Raw genomic sequence first — 18,688 nt, 5'->3', positions numbered from 1 at the left:
CTGTAAAGACCATAGGCTCCGTTGAATTTCTGTTTTTTATATAGGGGTCATAACTTGGCCTGGATCACGTAGCCTCAAACTCAGATGGGTGACTCTGAGCATTTTGTGTGTCTGTATTGAGGTTATTAAAATTGTTAGGTCTTCCCATAAACCTGAGCAGACCGCTATGAAAAAAATAGCTGGGACCAACACTGGGACATGGAGCTGATTGTTGTAAACAAGTATATTTGTTCATTATACACCTGTTCATCTGTGTTAAGATGGAGTTTCAGTGAGCGGCTAAGGGTTGGGAGGGGAAGGAGTTGGGAATAACTCGAAGGGGTGTGGAATCCCATTGTGCTGGCGTACTCCGGCTTCGATAAATATTGCATGATGGTGCTGATACCTTTTTGTGTGATATATTCATTGTTTCAATAATTAATGTCACCAGTGCATGTTTCTAAGCCTGCCAAAGGTAAATAATTTACTGTAATTACCAAAGAAGAGTGATATCATTTATTTATTAGAACTTTAAAAAAAAAAGGGTCCTTTGTGAAAAGTAACCTCAGGGCCTCAAATGCAAAAGTTGCAGTTTGCTGAAAAGTAAAGTTAGCAGCGCCACCCACTTTCTATTGAATATTTGGCCCTGCTCTGAAGCTAGGTTAGTTGGGATCTCCAAAAGTCAGTAAAATGGGTAATAAGGCCAGACTAGAATTAACACCTGAGCTTCGGTTTACCCGCATAGAATGTGGGGACTTTCTGAAGGGATGCGTTGCTCTGTTGGGGTTAGGACCTTGGGTCTGTGGGCTCCTATTAACACCATTCATTGCACATTCGTCCACTGAATGTGTCTTCTTTCACTGAATGCTGAGAAAACTGTTTCTCATTCATTTTTGTATTTTTCTAGGATCTAGATAGGATAGTGGCTTGCACATAAGTGCTCTACAAATTTTTTTCCCCCCAATTTGATTTCCCAATTTCCCAATTTGATTTCAGGGCTTAAAAAAAAATCTTGGTAATTCAGAGTAATTTTTTAAATTTTAAGCTTTATTTAAAATTATCGAAGTTTATACAAGCCAGTAAAAAGTCATGCCGTTTTATAAGACATACTTATTAGGGGAAAAAAAATTATCTTCTCTCCAGAGACAAATGCTTAGCATACCTTTTGAGACCTTTATTATACGCTTTCATGTCTCTAAATAATATGTATGTTGCTTCTTGTTGGCTTTTCCTCATTTCAGGAATTTTCTTTTTATTGACTCACCAAAATGGAAGATGAAGCTCTCATTTTTTATTTTATTTATTTATTTATTTATTTTTTGCTGTTTAAGGACATTTTTTTTTATTATTGCTTAAAGTATTACAAAGGGTATTACATATGTGTCCATTTTTTCCCCCCGCCCTAGACAGTCTCCTAGCCTCCCCTATCCCCCAGTGTCTTATGTCCATTGGTTATGGTTATATGCAGGCATACAAGTCCTTTGGTTGATCTCTTCCCCCCCTACCTTCTGCCCCCCAACCCTCCCCGGCCTTCCCATTGCAGTTTGACCATCTGTTTGGAAGCTCTCATTTTTTAAACAACTCTTCTCTCCCACTTTATATACTTCCCACTCCCCCCGACCCCACTCTCCCTAAACCGTTGTATTTTATTTTGGTTATACCAGTATGTGATTAATGTGTCTATTGTTATGCCTACATCATGTTATTTACAGATGCGAAGTATGTTATGATTGCATTTTCTTTTTGGTACAGTATTTGCTTCCCCTAAGTTTTCTCCTTTGGTTGTTGCTCTCTGTACAAATCACTAGTTCAACCCACACACTCCTCCCCAGTTGTGAAAAATCTCCTCTCCATATGTTCGCACTTGTTAGGTGATCTATAAATTTCATCTTCTGAATTCATCCCCCCTAGAGCTTTCTTAGTGGTCACTAAGAAAGTAACGGAGCCCTCCTGATTCCTCCTCCATCGTCACCATGGAAACTCCCTGTTTTTGTATTAGACCCTATGTCTTACTTGGTTTAGGCCTCTGTTTTGGTGGAGTATATCTTTCAATAGTTTCCTTTACAGAGTGTGTCAGATATATGTCTTTTTATGAGGTTTCATATATCTGAAAATAATTCTACTCTTAATTTCCATATTTTTTGTTCATTTGGCTGGTTATAGATTTCTGGGTTAAAAATCAGTTCCTCTCAGGACATTGAAGGAATTGAATTGCTCCATTGCCTTGCCTTTAACTCAGTTTTTACTCTTAAAATCTGGTGGAAGTTTGTCACCTGTGACCATTTTCCTCACTAAAATTTGGAGAATCATTCTGTTTCTTCAAGTTTGGAAGTAGGGTTTATATTTCTCTCTAATTCTGGTCATTCTGTGGGTCCTTGTACTCTGGGAACCTGTCGTCAGCTCTGGGAAATTTTCTTGAATTATTTCCTTGACTTCTGTATATTACTGTTTTTCTCTTTTTAGAACTTTTTCTTTTTTTGGAGAGGGACAGAAGATTTGAAATTCCTGAACTGATTCTCTGCTTTCTTACATGTTCTCTCCTATTTTTTATTTTAATCTCCCTCTAATTTCCAGACATTCTTTTCAACTTTAATGCTATCATATTTGTTACTGTCTTTGGTTCTGTCATTTAATGGAGCATCAGTAGGAAGCAACTCTTGAACAGGACAAAAATTGAGATTGATCTTATTTTTGGTCTGGGGGATAATATCTTATATCAGATTTAAAACATTCCTAGCCATTCTCTATTCAAATATAACTTTTGCTTTATTCTCCTCTTCTAAATTATACTTCTGTTAAAAATTTTTCACTGTGTTGCACATGTTTCATACTATTTTCTGTATTTTCCATTCTCTTTTAAAAACATCTACCCTTCATTTTGTATAGTTTTCCATTTATGCTTCCAATTCACCAACCCCATTTTCTGTTGTGTCTAGTCCGGAACTTACATTGTATTTAGAACTGGACAAATGCCCATTCGATTCTTTCTTACATGTATTCCATACTCTGTTAAATTATCCTCTTTTTCTTTTTCTTTTTTCTCTCTCCTTATTTTCTTAAACATACTAATCATAGTTACTTCAAGTTCTTACTAGCTTACTTCAAAATGTAGGATGACCCGGAGTCTCTAGTATCTGGGTGTGTGGTGTGTTTTTCCTGTTTTTGTTCATGCCTGGCAGCTTTGTATTGCGTGCTGGACATGATGTGTGAAACAGATGCAGACACGGCACGCCCGATGCTGCTCTGGGCCTCCACAGAGGATTCACCCTCCCTCTGCTTGGCAAACATGGTGGCTGGTTATCTAATCCTATCGGGAGGGAGTCTGCTGAAATGAGGCTGGTTTGCAGCTCTGCTTAAGTGGAGACCGCCTCTGGTTTGTCCCTGGTCCCTTGGGGTCTTTACTTAAAACTCTGGTGTGATTTTCCAGTCTCCTCTCCCGACAAGTTCCAAACTCTCAATCTGTTTCTCATGAAACTGCCACAAAGCTCCATGAGCCTTTCGGATTTTCTGGTGAGCCTGTTCTGCACAGCCCCAGAATTCCGCCAATGTCCTAACGGAGAGCACGCTGGAGGCGTCCCAAATTTCCACGGAACTCCTTTTGATTTTTCTATTCCCCAGCAACTGCCCCTGCAGGTACAAAAGCCCCCATTCGGTCTACACTGGTAATTGAGAAATGCCCTCAATTTAAAAGTAGCAACAAAACGCCAGCATGAGTGTTGGAGACCTTCCCCTCTCCCAAGTCCAGCTCCTCCAGTTCATGCCCCAGCTGTTCTCTGCCGCACTCAGACATGATTTCCATATTTATCTGACTTGGCGGCGGCAGCAGGCTATTCTGCCCCACTTGGAGACAGAAGTCGTCAAGACTGAATGTTTTATTTTCCTTTTGAAATTTGGGAAAGAATTTTACAACTGTTGTAGGATTAATTTGAAGATGTGTTGAAGTGCTTAAAGGCATGGTTAGAATTATTCCTCGATTCCTCTTGCTATGCCAATTACTCCAGATGCTTTCTTAAAGGATTGAAATAACCTCTATTTTCCAATTCTTGAAATGTCTGTGTAGACCTGTAGTGGAGTGTATATAAATTATTTACTGTGAATGTAGACTACCTGGACTGATAGAGACATACAGGTATATTTTGTAAATGCAGAGAAAAACAATGTCTTGTGTGGGTTGTTGATGCAATCTATCATTTCCTTTTCCAGCACCTAACATTCACAAGAGAATTTGACTCAGATTCTCTTAGACACTATAGCTGGGCTGCAGACACCTTGGACAATGTCAATCTTGTCTCAAGTCCTGTTCATTCTGGGTAAGTAACCTAAAGCACTTTTCTTTATCCTGTGAAGCTAGCATTGCATTTAATATTGCAGTTATGAACTCATATTGACAAACTTTATTTGTATGCAATATTGATCTTCTATAGGACTTAATCAGTGAGTGTTTGTGGCATACTTTATAACTCATTGGTGAATATTTTTAAGCAAATGTGTATATCTATTTTTATTAATAGAGAAGCACAGTGTTAGAAAGGAAATTCATTAAAGTTTTGGTGCCTAAAATTTTCCTGGCAATGCTGGCACATTTCTAGGTCTTTAATTTTTCCTTATCAATTAAAAAAAATATGTATAGCCATTTCTCTTAATTTTACTTTATTCAAATGAAAATTTCCCCTAAATATCTGATGTGATTTTCCTTTTTAATAAATATATATATGAAATCTTTCTATTAATTTATCTCATTGTTTCGTTACCCACCTTGGGGTTCTTGGGTTCCCCAAGACAGAACTCAAACAGAAACCCCAGAGACATTTCCAGACAGATTTTATTAAGCTTGTGCTCGAGTACAAAGGAGGCAGCAAAGGGCCTCTGAACTGACTTGGGGACTGGCTCTGCGTGGCTGATTTTATAAGCTGGGGACAAAGTGGACAGACTTTTTGAAAAAGGCGGGCTTGGGGAATTTTTCATTTCAGGGTTGGGAGGACTTGCCTTTCCAGCCGCCTGGCCTGTAACTGCGTTTCCACCTGCAGCTGTGGGGGCAAGGTGGCAGACTGCTCATTACTGCCACCCTAGGAAGGTCCCCAAGAGTCAAAGCTTGATCCACTGCGCATGTTTAAGCAGGCCAGGGAGACAGTCGGCTGCCTCTTTGTTCTTGAGTACAGAGTGGAGGGTGGTGACAATTTTGTGGTCAGCTTATCACAGAATCCATGCGACCATCTAGCCTCGCCTTGGCTTCGTGGCTACCTGGTGTTTTCTGTCCCCTGCCTCACACCCCTGTGCTGCCTCAGTTTGACTTGCTTTGGCGCTTTGCTTCGAATGATAGGTGGATTTCACTCAAAAGTTTAGTTTTTAAATTAGCAGTAAACTGTGGTGTTCTTATATTTTTCTCATATGATATAGGCCTCTGATTTGACAAGTGATCGGTTTTGTGTGATTTTCCTTTAAAAAGAAAATACAAACTTGAAACCTCTAGATCAAGTTTGGTCCCCTTCCACATTTCTGAAATGAAGTTATAATTGTATTAAATTACAATTAGAAAAGAGAAATGAGTTTTTCAAAGAATATAGAGAAATCCACTTTTTAAAAAATGAATGTGCCACGGTATGTCCCATGAGAAGTCCTGTGGTGAGAAGCACATCAAACAGGCCTCACTGCTGCCCCGTCCCCTGCCCCCCACCAGCAAAATTTGAGGCTGGTGCTAAAAGCTGAACTGCTTCGACTGATAAATTGATAATCAATGTATATTTAGATAATTGGATTCTTTACCTATAGGTCATCAAAACCTCGGGTAAGTGTTCTCGGTACACATGGAATAGAAATAATGCATCCGATAGTGAACATGGTTCAAGGTATTTTCACCTCTGAAATTGGCACGTAGGCCACACATTAGTTGTGATCCAGGACAAAGGCTGATTCATTTGGAATTAAATAAATGATCAGTCATTAACACTGTAGTGCCTTATGTGTTTCATGAAGTGTTTGCTGCTGCTTTTAATTAAAAGAAATTATAATCGCTAATTTACCTTGTGCTTTTCATGTACCTGGCATTGTGCTAAATGTTTTACATGTATGGTCTTATTTAGTATTTATTTGAGCTAGAATGACACGGTGAGAGGTTTTACTCATTATCCCTGTTCTACAGATGAAAAGTCTGAGATTCAGAGTAATGGTGCAGGTAATTCACAGCATTCTGTAGTATTTATAGTAGTCTTATGGAGCTCAGCTTGGAACACCACAATTCTGAAAAACAGAAGTGTCATTCCAATGGCAATGATTTACATGAAAATGCTGTATGTATAAATGATAAACTACATGACGGTCTTTGAGTCATTAACATTGTATTTAACTAAATTAGAAAAACCTTCAATTATAGTAATGGTAATTATTAAAACAGCTAACAATATTTATAAAACTTCTAGTAGATATACGTGAGTCTAAAATTGCAAAAGCAAAACCAATCAGAGTTGAGAAGGAAAATGTAAAATACTTGGCATACATTTTGTGGGCAGACATGTTGAAGAGTTTTTGGAATCAAGCTTGGTGAATGTCACCGTTGTTACAAAGAACTTTGTACCCTCTACGTGGGAAAGAAAAGTACTAGCCATTGATTTATTAAACTGAGAGGCTGAGGAAGCATAGGATAATAAAATCAGAAATGAACTTTCGCATACATTAGAGACAATGGAGTATTTGAATATGCAAATTATCTCTGCTCCTTGAATCAAAGACAATAGACATGTGCAGGAAAGCAAAAATAATGACAGCTAATATGGGCTTCTTTGAAAAGAAAAATACAGACGTGGTATATACTTGGAAATAGTTCATTAATGCTAGGTCTGTGGAGTAGCTTGTGTATGGCAAGTATTTTTACAGGTGGTCCCACAAATGCCAAATGCTTTGGTTTCATGTTCTGATGGTTTTTATTTTTCTTTTGCTTATCATTGACATTTTCTGTTGCTTGCTTCTAATTATCTTACATTAATTTTTCCCATTTGCTTTCTAAATTATTTTGCAGCTATTCTTCTCCACTTCCTCAGTATGATTCAAGGTGATAACTTGTCCTTTATGTGAACCATTCTCTTTTGTATTTTTAATTTATGTGAATCCTCCCCCCCCCCCCCCCCGCACCTCCCGCAGTTAGATTGTGTCAATGTCTGTAGTGTATCAGCATTTGTCATCTCGCTGTTCCTAAAACTAGAAATATTCATGTGTTAATTTTAGGATCATTTGTAGAATTCCTGCTTTAATTTAAATAATAAAAGATACAACGCACATGATTGAACATCACCTTTTAATTTGTTTCTGTAAGTTATATTGCATGGAATTTTATTTTATACAGAATATGTAAGGAATGAGTTTGTAAAAGAAATCACTCTAGTTCATAATGTGATTGAATAATAGAACCCATATTCTGCCTAACATGTACTCCCACCTTTCCCCAGTCTGTGGGCTCCATAAAGTTGAAAACCTTAGAACAATACACAGTTGGTCATGAGCTCCAGCTCCGCACGGGGATGCTATCAGAACACAAAGAGGCTCTTCCAATTTGTCATTAAAATCTCCTAAAGCCATGTGTCTTTTTCCATTTGGTTCTGATATTCTTTGTAGCTGGGATATTTTTATATTGACACTGATTACCTTCTTATACTACCTTCAGACTACTTAGCTACCAATGCTATTTTATTTATATATATATTAGTAACCAAGTCTGGCCTAGGCAGTTTCTTAGCACGCTTAACAAAATAGTTTTGTTCGTTAGTTCATTCAGTAAACGTGTCTTGTGTGTAGGAACTGCGCTCGGCTCTGCAGGAGGAGCAGTGAGCAAGGCAGACCTGATCTGAATGACTGTCTGTCTATCTCATGGAGACTCAGCTGCTTGTTGCCAGGGCATACGTTGCCCTCCCAGTGTAAACACCCCCATGTTTATCGTACTGATACCACTGAATTTTCAAACCCAGAGTTAGTATTGAATCATTTTTCCATCCATTCTCTTCCTATGATTCTCAATCACAAGTTGATTTTCACCGTTAACTGCTGGGAGACATCAGATTTTGTCTGAGACTTCATTGCCACGTTATCTTTGTTACTGACTAAAAGTGGTGGTTAAACATGTATAGATGTAAGAAAATGTAGGCTCCCAGCGTAGGTTCGTGAGCACTGGAGACAGTTCGTGTGGACATGTATAAGTGAACACGTATCTTTGACTAGGAAGGAGTGCTTTTTTTTTTAAGGGGTCCATCTCTTCCCCTCAGATGTCACAGTGGCCCCAGTCTCTCAAAGTAGGTATAATGTTATGGAAAACATAAATTAACTCAGAAGAAAATGGCTAAATCCAAAATGAGCAAAAGGGCGTGAAGTTGATTCTGCCCCACTGACGACCAGTAACGGTTCTGAAAATCGGATTGGCTAAAAAAATGACCTCCGTGTGTCTCTCTCCACGGGGAGAGCAAGTCAGTTTGCTTTATTGAAGAGGTTGCGGGTCAAGAGGCTAACTCTCTAGGAAAGGGTCCCCAGCTAGGACCTCCAGCCAGGGTCCTCAAATCTATTTGCAGGATTTTAGAACTGTTTTTAGATGAATAAATGATAAAGGATTTTGATGGATGGGATAATTTTTTCCCTAAAATACTGTAGGTAGTCAAACAATTTTCTCATCATCCACATTTAATGCTGTTCCATTCCCAAGCACATTTTCACATGTGAACATGAGCGCGCGCAGATCCGCGTTCCTGTTCACCTTCTGCCGTGCACCCCTCGGTGTGTTGGGTTCAGCACTGTGGCCCTGGGGGGAGAACTTGCCGGGGGACTCCTTGCCCTGAGCACACGACAGGAATCGCACATCACAATGTGCTGTTTCCCTGATGTGACAGTTAATTTCTTTACATTTTCATTAGCTTTAATGTAGAGGTCAATGACAGAATTATGTAGTTGAGAGATATTTTCTAAGAGGCCTAAGTGATGATATTTGTATTGCTGTACAAATACTCAAATGTAGGTTATTTTAAAGCCAGATTTATATTTTAAAGAAATCAAATCCCTTTCCATCAAAATTGCCTTAGCGACACTAGCCATCTTCTGCTTTTATGATTATATTCTGCTTTGTGATAGTAAAAATTAGAGTGCTGGTCTGAGTAAATATACATTCATTTTTAGGAACTGTACATGTTAAGACATACTGTGGAGTTTCATCTTACCTTTCAGGGCTAGAGATTCCATAGTCAGCAAATGGCTACAACTATTTGCAGTGAAAGTGATCCTTGAGTCTAGCTTACAACACCCACAAGAGACCACATGCGGTGGTTTTGTTTTTTGTTTTCAAACGCATGACAGTCCTTTCGCCGGTTTTTATGCCCGTTTTGGAACCGTCACTGTTCCTTCCCTTTGAGCCACTGACGAAGCGGTCGGCTTCGCCCAGGGGGCCGTGTGCCACCAAAACGAAGTTGTCATGTCTCACTTTGTGCCCAGCTCACAAGTTAAATGCATGTTTGATGTGACTCCACTGTATTGACTTCCGATTTATTTCTAAAGAGAGGAAATGATAGCTGCACTGTCTGTCACTTTAAACTTTCAACGTTTAATTTCAAAACCTCCTCTGGGAGATGGCTTATTTCTGTCCTTGATTTGGCCTCTGATCTTCTCCCTGCAGGTTTCTCGTGAGCTTCATGGTGGACGCGAGAGGCGGCTCCATGAGAGGCAGCCGTCACCACGGGATGAGAATCATCATCCCCCCACGCAAGTGCACGGCCCCCACCCGAATCACCTGCCGTCTGGTAAAGAGACATAAACTGGCCACCCCACCCCCCATGGTGGAAGGAGAGGGACTAGCCAGTAGGCTGGTAGAAATGGGTCCTGCAGGGGCCCAATTTCTAGGGTAAGTTATTGTGTCGATTTTAACCTTGGCCCTCATAACCACATCTTTGATTTTTCTTTGCCCTTAACTTGAGACGTTAGCTATTAAAATGGCGTAGTTGGACGGGCATTGAGCGCACCTTTTGTGAAGTGTCAGAGGTCACAAAGCTCATAGGCTGATCCTCCCCTAACTCAGTTTGCTGGTCAAAGCTTTTACTAACCCAGAAGCATGTTCTCTGCTCAGTGAGTGCACGGAACCCCAATGCCACCCTTAGGGTCAAGGCGCCATGCTTAGGGAAAATAAATATGGGTGCTGGAACTTTATCACCACGTTGAATAAATGGCTGCTTGGGGTACATGTTCTTTTATGAAGATCACTGCCGGGGGAAACAATCCATTGTGATATGGTATTTTACAAAAAGAAACACTAAATTGATTTCACTATCTGAGGTGGCACTTGGGTGCGAATCAGGCAGGCTCTGTCGTGACGGACAGTTTGTTCACGGTTTCCCCTTCTCGTTTCTCTTCCTGCTGCATGGATCTTATTCAGTAAACTGCATCTTCCCACCCATCCTCCCCCTGTAACTGAGGGTGAGAGCTTGGTTAGCCGAATCCTGCAGCTTGGGCCTCAAGGAACAAAATTTATTGGGTAGGCTCTTCATAGACAAGATACAGAATGTCTACAATTCTTTTTCCATTTTCAGTTTTTTTCTGTCACACCCATAGTCTTATTCTTAAGTTCATTTTTATTTTTTTTTAATTGTTAATGCTTTCAGTTGATGTGTGTCACTGAAAGGAAAAAACAAAATCATAGTGGCTTGACTTAATGTCGCAACGCTACCTATCTTGTGCTTTTCAAGCATGTGGAATTCACTGCAAGCATTCTGCTTTCATTTTTTTTTTGTGCTTTTGCAAGCCTTTCTTTCATTTGAAATGTTCTGACTATGATAGCTTTTCAGATAGACAGGCAGTCTAATTTCAACCCAGTGTAGGAGAAGGTATTTTCAGGCTTTAGATCAACATTTGCTATTAGTGGGAGATGTATGTGTGTATATATATGTAGATGTGTATATATGTATGTGTGTGGAGTTACATTTAAAAAAATGTTTGAGTAATTTCCATGGGCTTTGCGAAGGAAAAGTGATCCATAAGTAAACTGATTTCAAAAAATGTTGGGAATACGAGATATGGAAAGAAAACCAAATAGGCAGCAGATAGGATATTCTACTGTAGTTACCACATTGTTTTGTTTTATTTTGTTTAGCTGATGTGTTGGTATGTGTCACTTGTTTGCTCGTCTGTTCGATGTATGTGCCTTGGCAGTCTGCATGAGGAAACGTGTCATGAAAAGTTACGCTTGGCTTTCACCTGGTCAGAGGTCCTTGTCATATCTTCTCTCCAGTGATGTTGAGTGTCATACACACAGTCACATTCCCTAAATATTCACAGAGACAGTATCTGATACATTAACCTGCAAAGATTGTATATCGTTCTGAAAGAAATTAATATTTAATTATCAGCGGTGATTAAAAATAAAAACTATGGTAAATAACTTAGAATTACTAACACTACTAGAGGTAGGTGATTTTGCCTCTACCTGTCAAAAAAATAAAGGCATACATATCTTTTAAATCTTTAATTTGAATTAACTGTACTTACTTTGCCAAAAGTATAATGATCATATTTGTCATCCCATTTTAAGTGAGTGCCAATAGTCATGTTTTTATTATGTTAGTTGATCGTTGCAACTACTGTCCCTTTTTATGTTCTAACCCAATGGAAGCCTTTACCTGCTGTTATCACACATACATAAATACATAGGTGAAGAGGCGAGGTTACATACAACCTCTGTAGGAGAATAATGATACTGTCTACTTAAATGTCATAAAAGAAAGCTGCACAATCCAACTACATAAATTGTATGTGATTGTGGTCTGCTTACTTCCATTCGTTTTTTTGTAACATTTATCCTATTTTAAAATTTAACAAAATTATTCCTGTGCTTGATTGGCTATCTTCAATTTGCAGCCATTCTTTTGCAAAGGACACTGTCAAAAATTAACAGATTATATGGCAATTTCAAACCAACAAGTGCTTTTTCAGAAAATTTAAAGATTCCTATGCAGGTTAAACTAGAGCTAGGAAATTAAGCTGCCCTCTACCATTTCACAAATTTAAAATCAGAGAAAGTGTCTTAACTACCTAGGCTGTGAAAGTCATGCAAACGGACTATTGGAGGAGTGGGTTGTTACATTGATCGTTTTCTTGCTAAGGGGAAAAAAAATCAGTAATCTTTAAAATAGGAAATTTACAGAATTCTTTTTTTAAATAAATGACTGTGTCCTTTTAAATCATTAGCAATTTTTATAAAATATAATATTATACCTATTGTGTTTTTTAAAATGGACCAACTTTCTTTCTTATGGTCTATTTTTATAATCCTCAATTCCTTGAATCAAAATTTATTTTTATACTGGCTAAATATTTCCCCCTCCCCCATTAAATCAAAAGCCTAACCTATAGTAGGCCCTCAAGAATTGTTTGTGAATGAATGAATGATGGCATGTTTTCAAGCTTCTAATATATTATTTAATTAGCAAATGATTCTGCAGCTTTGAAATCATTCCCAACCTTAGTGGCACCTCTGATTTTCCAATGAATCCGTTAATGAAACTTTTTTTTAAGTATGATACTATAAGTATATTTCATTTGATACCAAAATAATGTGGATTTTTTTCCAGCCCTGTCATAGTGGAAATACCTCACTTTGGCTCTATGAGAGGAAAAGAGAGGGAACTCATTGTTCTTCGAAGTGAAAATGGAGAAACATGGAAGGAGCACCAATTTGACAGTAAAAATGAAGATTTAACTGAATTACTTAATGGCATGGATGAAGGTAATTATGATGACTCTTTGTTTCTATAAGTCTCTGCAGGAAAAATATCAAAGGAATAACTAGACTAAAAGAAACATTCTGGACTTCACACATTTGTATTTCAAGCTGGGAATGAGGTTCCTCAACTTTAGTTGCTGTTTTGTGTATGTAAGGCATGAAGTTCCGTTTAATGTAACAAACGTTTTCCCTCATAATACTAATGTACAAGTAACGGTTGTGACTGTTTCATCAAATACGTCAATCTTTCCAAAACCCAAGAAAGTTTTCTAAGTCAAAGATGTATAAAGAGGGGGTGAAAAAAATTGTGGAAGGTATGCAAAGTATGCAGAGCATTTGTAAGAAAATACGTTCACATTTTATTTTTGGAATTATTACTTTCAGACCCTTCTATCAGTTTTCCCCCAGATTCTTCCAGTATTCTTCATGAATGTTTAATTTCTCTTGAGCTGTAATCCATTTTTTAAAAAATATGCTTCCGGCTAATTATTGGAGTCTTTGTTGCTGCAGGTCTTACTCTTTGACCTATAAGACTGACATATAACTGAGCATGTCACTTCCTCATACACACCTCAGGCTGTCTAACCCTTAGAATCAAAGCCGTTTTTCTGAGGTGTGCAGACATTAGGAATGGACTTACTTTGAGAGTAGATACTTGATGCAGTTTTATAGACCAAGGTCACCATAAAATAAAGCCAGTCTTTATTTTATACTGACTCCCTAATCACCACAAATCCATCAGTTGTTTTAAATAATTGCTTTATTGGAGATGTAACTCACATGCCATAAAATGGACTCTCTGAGGGTTTAACTCACTTATTTCTGGAATGCTTCCAGAAAAGTCACTCCTTGTTTCAAAATGTGGACAGAGGGGCTCCACAGATTCAAGGGGGTTTGAGGGATGACCATGGGCAAGTTCTTTGATCCCTGTGAGCCTTTGTTACTTCTGTGACATGGAGATTACCTTCCTTGCATTATAGGATTGTTGTTAAGAAAAAATAATTATGTGAAGACTAATGAAATACAGCCCCTGTCACATAGTAAGCCCTTGATAAATATCAGTTGTTGTCACTGTTATATTATTCTATAGGCTAAAAAAATGTCAGGCCAAAGGTTTTGCATAAGATAGTTAATTACAGCCAACCAGGAATTTCGGGTGTCTTTACAGCAAGGGGAGGGAACTAATGATTGTTGAGTGTCTAGCGTTCATGAGGGACTAATAAACGCCTGTATATATGAAAATCTTAAATGAAAGCACAGTCCTGAAAAATGGGAAGCTTTAATCCCACTTCAGAGGTAAAGGAACTGAAGTATAGACATGTCAAGTTACATATAAGGTTACCCCAACTAAGTAGCCTCACCAGGGTTGAAATCTAGTCCTACCTGTTTTCAAAGATTTAACTATATCCCCCTTATTTTAGAAATGTGTGTCTTGTGGAGAAGAAAATAAACCTAAAGGGAAAATTCCTACAAACCTGTAGATTTAAAGGTCCAGAGGGATAGTCATTTTAAATGTTATGTATTTAATGAACATACATTAAATATATCTTCATAATACTGATATTTATATCACCATCTCCAGCTTCAGATAATTTCTGATGGGTAGGACCATGCAATGGCAATAAGATTTTTCATTTTTATTACCTTAACTTATTTCAAAGCTTGAAAAATAGTCATTCTCTTAGAAGGACATTTATAAGAATGTATAATCAAGAGTTTTAAAAAAGAATAAATACTAAGAGAATGAATTGAATTAGCATTTTGAAAATAAAAATAATACAGATAATTCAGAATAAAAATCTGAGAGAATAAGGGAAATGGGTATTCCATAGAGGATAGTTTGTTTTTGTTTTAAGGAAAATAAAATATAAAAATATTTTCATATATCCATATTTCTTAAATGCTAATGTAGATGACTAATCTTTAAAATGTAGCATCCACTACACAGAATTTTCTTCTTTTTAATGGGTAGTGACCTTGATACTGTGAGCTCCGAGAGCAGGGTACATGTCTTGGTCACCTTTGAGTCACCAGTGTCAGGCACAGAGCTGCTTTAGACTAACTCATGCAGTCCCGGTGAGTGAGCAGAATGAGGAACCGCAATATTATAAGATGTAGCTTTATGGAGGAAAGTTCTCATTAGTTCATTTCCTCTACCCCAAACTTTGTTAGTGTTCATCTCCAGGAGAAAAACAGTTAAAGAGGAGCATTTACTTTGAGGAAAGTACTGGAGAGTAACTGTATTCTAGCAGGAATATTGAATATTCAAAGACAGCACTGTCCAATAGAGCTTCCTACGGTGATGGAAATATAAACACTGTGCTTTCCAACAGCTATCACTAGTCACAGGTGACTCTTGAGTACTCATAATGTGGCTAGTGCAACTGAGGAAGGGAAGTTTTAATTTTGCTTAATTTTAAGTAATTTTAAATAGCCATATGTCGCCAGTGGCTATCTCATTGGACACTGAAGTTCTAGTAAAAACCACCTAATATTCTAATAATGTATTCTTCTTCATTTTTTTAGTATAAATGATAGTATCTCCTGTCAGGCAGAAATAGAATTTTTTTAAAATTATGTGGAATGGAGTTCCATAATTTCATGCTGACATGACTTTATTTTGTTTTTAATAAACCAATTTTCAAATAGGAGTGAGTCATGTCTTTGCCTAGACAAATGGTTCACCATACTAAGGTGTTTTAAAGAAATGAAGATATAGCCCTCTGTCCTGGATTCTGTGTGTTATCTTGGAAATAGTAGATAGAGTTTCTATGCTACATTTTTAAAGATCAGATAAACTTGGGTTCCATTTTAGACAATTAAAAGGAAATGTAAATACTTTTGGGCTTAAAAATCAAGCACTGGAGAGCCAGAGCAGCAAAAATGAGGACTGAATGTTGAAGGCACAGTGGTTTTCTTGATGTATTGAATTTTAAAATAATAATTATGAAGATCCACTACACACCTTTTATATCTGAACCTCCATTCTTCAGATTTCATACCCAGTTCAAGCCCCACTTACTGCCACTCTTCCTCTGTTCCCAAAGTTTCTTCATTTTTATTGGGACGCCCCCCAACCCCTGTAAAAACAGGCAGAAAGAAAAATCAATCTAGCTCTAAAAGCATAAAAAACAACCCTTCTTTTTCCTTTCAAGTCCAACTAGTCAAAGTTTTCTCAGGAGGAGAAGTAGAAGCATCGTGTGGGAGGTTTCATGTTACCTCCCACACTATGTCCCTCCCAAGTGGGCACCCTTTTCTAAATCACACAGACACCACTAGGGCCAGTGGAAGCCCTGGTCACAGTTGATGGTGGTAACACTCGTCCCATCACCACCACCCACCCAGGAAATAGCAAATAAATAGGTGGAGACTTCCAAAATCCGGACTTCTGACTCAACTCGAGTTGTTTTTCTACATTACTCCTTTGCCTTTGTATGTTTTCAAATGAAGGATGCCTATGAAACTACTTTGTGGGGAACAAAAATGCTACGTAAAGGTCAGCTGCTATGTAAATGTTCCATTACTAACCAAGTAACCCTCTCAGTTCATGTGTGACTCAAAAGGATGTGGTCATTGCAAAATACGGTGCAAGCCTGTGAGACGAGAGCCTCCGTGGTTATGCTAATGAAGGGGGTGTGTCAGCAGGGCTCTATTCTAGAGGCCTCTAGAATGACACAGGACAGTTGGTCTGGGTGTGAAGAGCCTGCTGTTACCACCAAGGTATCATGTGGCAGGAGCAACTTTTCTCTCTGGCAGCGGACACAGATCTTGTTCTAGCACTTGTCGATTCGTGTTTTCTCAACAGAGAAAAAGATACCGCAAAACAGAGAATACTCATTCTGCTTCCCCAAAAAACTCTTTACGGTGTACCAGATTAAACCCACTTTATAAGTTTAATTAAAACCTTACTTTAATTAAACCCACAAAGTTCATTTACACATGTTTAAAATTGTGCCTCCAAAGCCAGACCCAAGGGGTGTTTTGTAGTTTGCAGTTATGCTGGACCTGGGAGTATTTGATTGGTGGAAGAATTCTTCTTCCATAGAGGTCTTAACTTAAAAATTGATGAGACACACTGAGTCCTGCACTATCCAATACAGTAGCCACTAGCTACATGTGGTTATAGAGCACTTGAAATGGGGTTTGTACAAATTGAGATATGGATGCTATGAATGTAAAATACATGATATACAAAGATTTAGTACACCTCCCAAAGTAGACACATTGAGTGTCCCAAAAAATGTATACACACACTGAATAATTATAAAGCCAGTGTTTATTAAAATACATTTCATTTTCAAAATTGAGCTATCAGCTGTTACAGTATGTATACATTTTTGGGGGGACAGCCTGTATATCTCATTAAAAATGTTTATGCTGGTTACATGTTGAAATGGTAATATTTCAAAAATACTGGCCTAAATATAACATTGTTAAAATTAATTTCACCTGTACCTGTTTACTTGTTAGTGTTTCTATAAGAACATTAGATATTTACATATGCGGCTTGCATTATACTTCTTTTGGGCAGTGCTTCTCTGGACAGTGTGTAGACTTTGTTTCACGTTACCATTAGGTTTTAAAATCAAAATCATTGCTACCTAAGTATCAGAAGAATGCTTTGGGGATATAGGAATTAGGCTATGATTTTGAAATCTCAGTCACTGTATTGGAACAAAATGTTCCTAAACTTCTCCAAACAATGTTATAATGCTAGGAAAATACTTTCTCTCTTGTTGTGATTGCTTAAGTTTCAGATGAGAGCAAATGAGATTTGAAGATGCTACATTTTAGATTTAATAAATTATACTACTGGAATTGGAGTCAGGAAAGGAAAATTGATACTTATAATGTTACATAACAAAATAAATTTTCTGTGATTTTTTTATCTAACTATATCAACAATATTTTAGAAACAGACTTCTCAGTTAAAAATTACAACTTTGCTTCATTTCAGTGAAGCAAATTTACTTGTTTTTAATTTATCAGCCCTGAGACAAATAGTGATCTTAAAGTGTCCAGTTAGGTTGTAGAAGCAGTTGAGCAATGACAGGTGAAATCTGTAGCTTTATGTTGTTCACAGCACCATCTATTGGAGAAATCTATTAACACTCTTGAAACATTCTGGAGAAAAAGTGAAAAATTGAACTTAAATCAAGATTGTGGTAAGAATGCAAAAAAGAGCATACAAAAAGCTATTAACTAAACCATAACATAATATGGACTTGTCCCTCGTGTCTCCTCTTCCAGAACGTCTTCCCTAAACCCCAGACTGAGTTAGATCCACCTGGTAATACACAGCACCCGGCCTGTCTTCTTCTGTAACAAGGCGTTTTGAACTTTGCTATCTTCCTTGGTGGACGGTAGAGTCCATGAGGGCAGGACTGGCTCTGACGTGTGGACAGCCTTTATGCTCAGTGCAGATAACAGCTCTTGGCACAGTGTTGTCACTTCATCATAATTTGTTGAATGAGCGGAGAAATGATTTGTCTCCAGGCGTATGAACCCGCTTTGGGTGATATTCATTCTGAGACCCAGACCCAAGAGAAAAAGCAACTACTTAAAGGAAGGAATGCACAACCAAATGGGGAGAGGAGGTCTAGGAGACAGGGGAATGGCACAATTAGTTTTCTAATTTTAAGGTATATGATTGTCAGAAATTATATGGATTGTTAAAACTGGAGAGAAAAACAAGCATATCATTTTCCCACACATTCTGCGTCATTAGCACTTCATACATGTGAACATATGAATAACAAAGAAGGTCCCACCTTGGGTAAAGATACAAAGTAATGCTGATCCAGACAGACATGAAGCAGATGCCAGAATTGAATAAGAATATGAGTTAAACTACTGAAAGTGCTGTATGAGACCTCTCTGTACTGTCCTTGCAACTTTCCATGAATCTCTATTTTAAAAGTTGAAAAAAATTGAAAAGATTCCTATCATCTTTACTTTGAGGAAGAAGGATCA

General features: G+C 37.9%; 1 protein-coding gene across 4 annotated transcripts in view; it reads left to right on the top strand.

The window, feature by feature from the left end:
• Positions 1-18,688, top strand: part of ANK3 (ankyrin 3, node of Ranvier (ankyrin G)) — a 198,408-nt gene that overhangs the window by 128,352 nt on the left and 51,368 nt on the right. For all 4 annotated transcript variants that reach the window (XM_015571812.1, XM_015571814.1, XM_015571813.1 and 1 more), the window contains 3 exons: positions 4,183-4,289; positions 9,620-9,844; positions 12,564-12,718. In XM_015571812.1, the coding sequence (XP_015427298.1) occupies positions 4,183-4,289; positions 9,620-9,844; positions 12,564-12,718 (487 nt within the window). The remainder of the gene's footprint in view (positions 1-4,182; positions 4,290-9,619; positions 9,845-12,563; positions 12,719-18,688) is intronic.

The sequence above is a fragment of the Myotis davidii genome, unplaced genomic scaffold (assembly GCF_000327345.1).
Source record: "Myotis davidii unplaced genomic scaffold, ASM32734v1 scaffold1187, whole genome shotgun sequence".
NCBI lineage: Eukaryota > Metazoa > Chordata > Mammalia > Chiroptera > Vespertilionidae > Myotis > Myotis davidii.
This window is presented reverse-complemented; position numbering and strand designations above follow the sequence as displayed.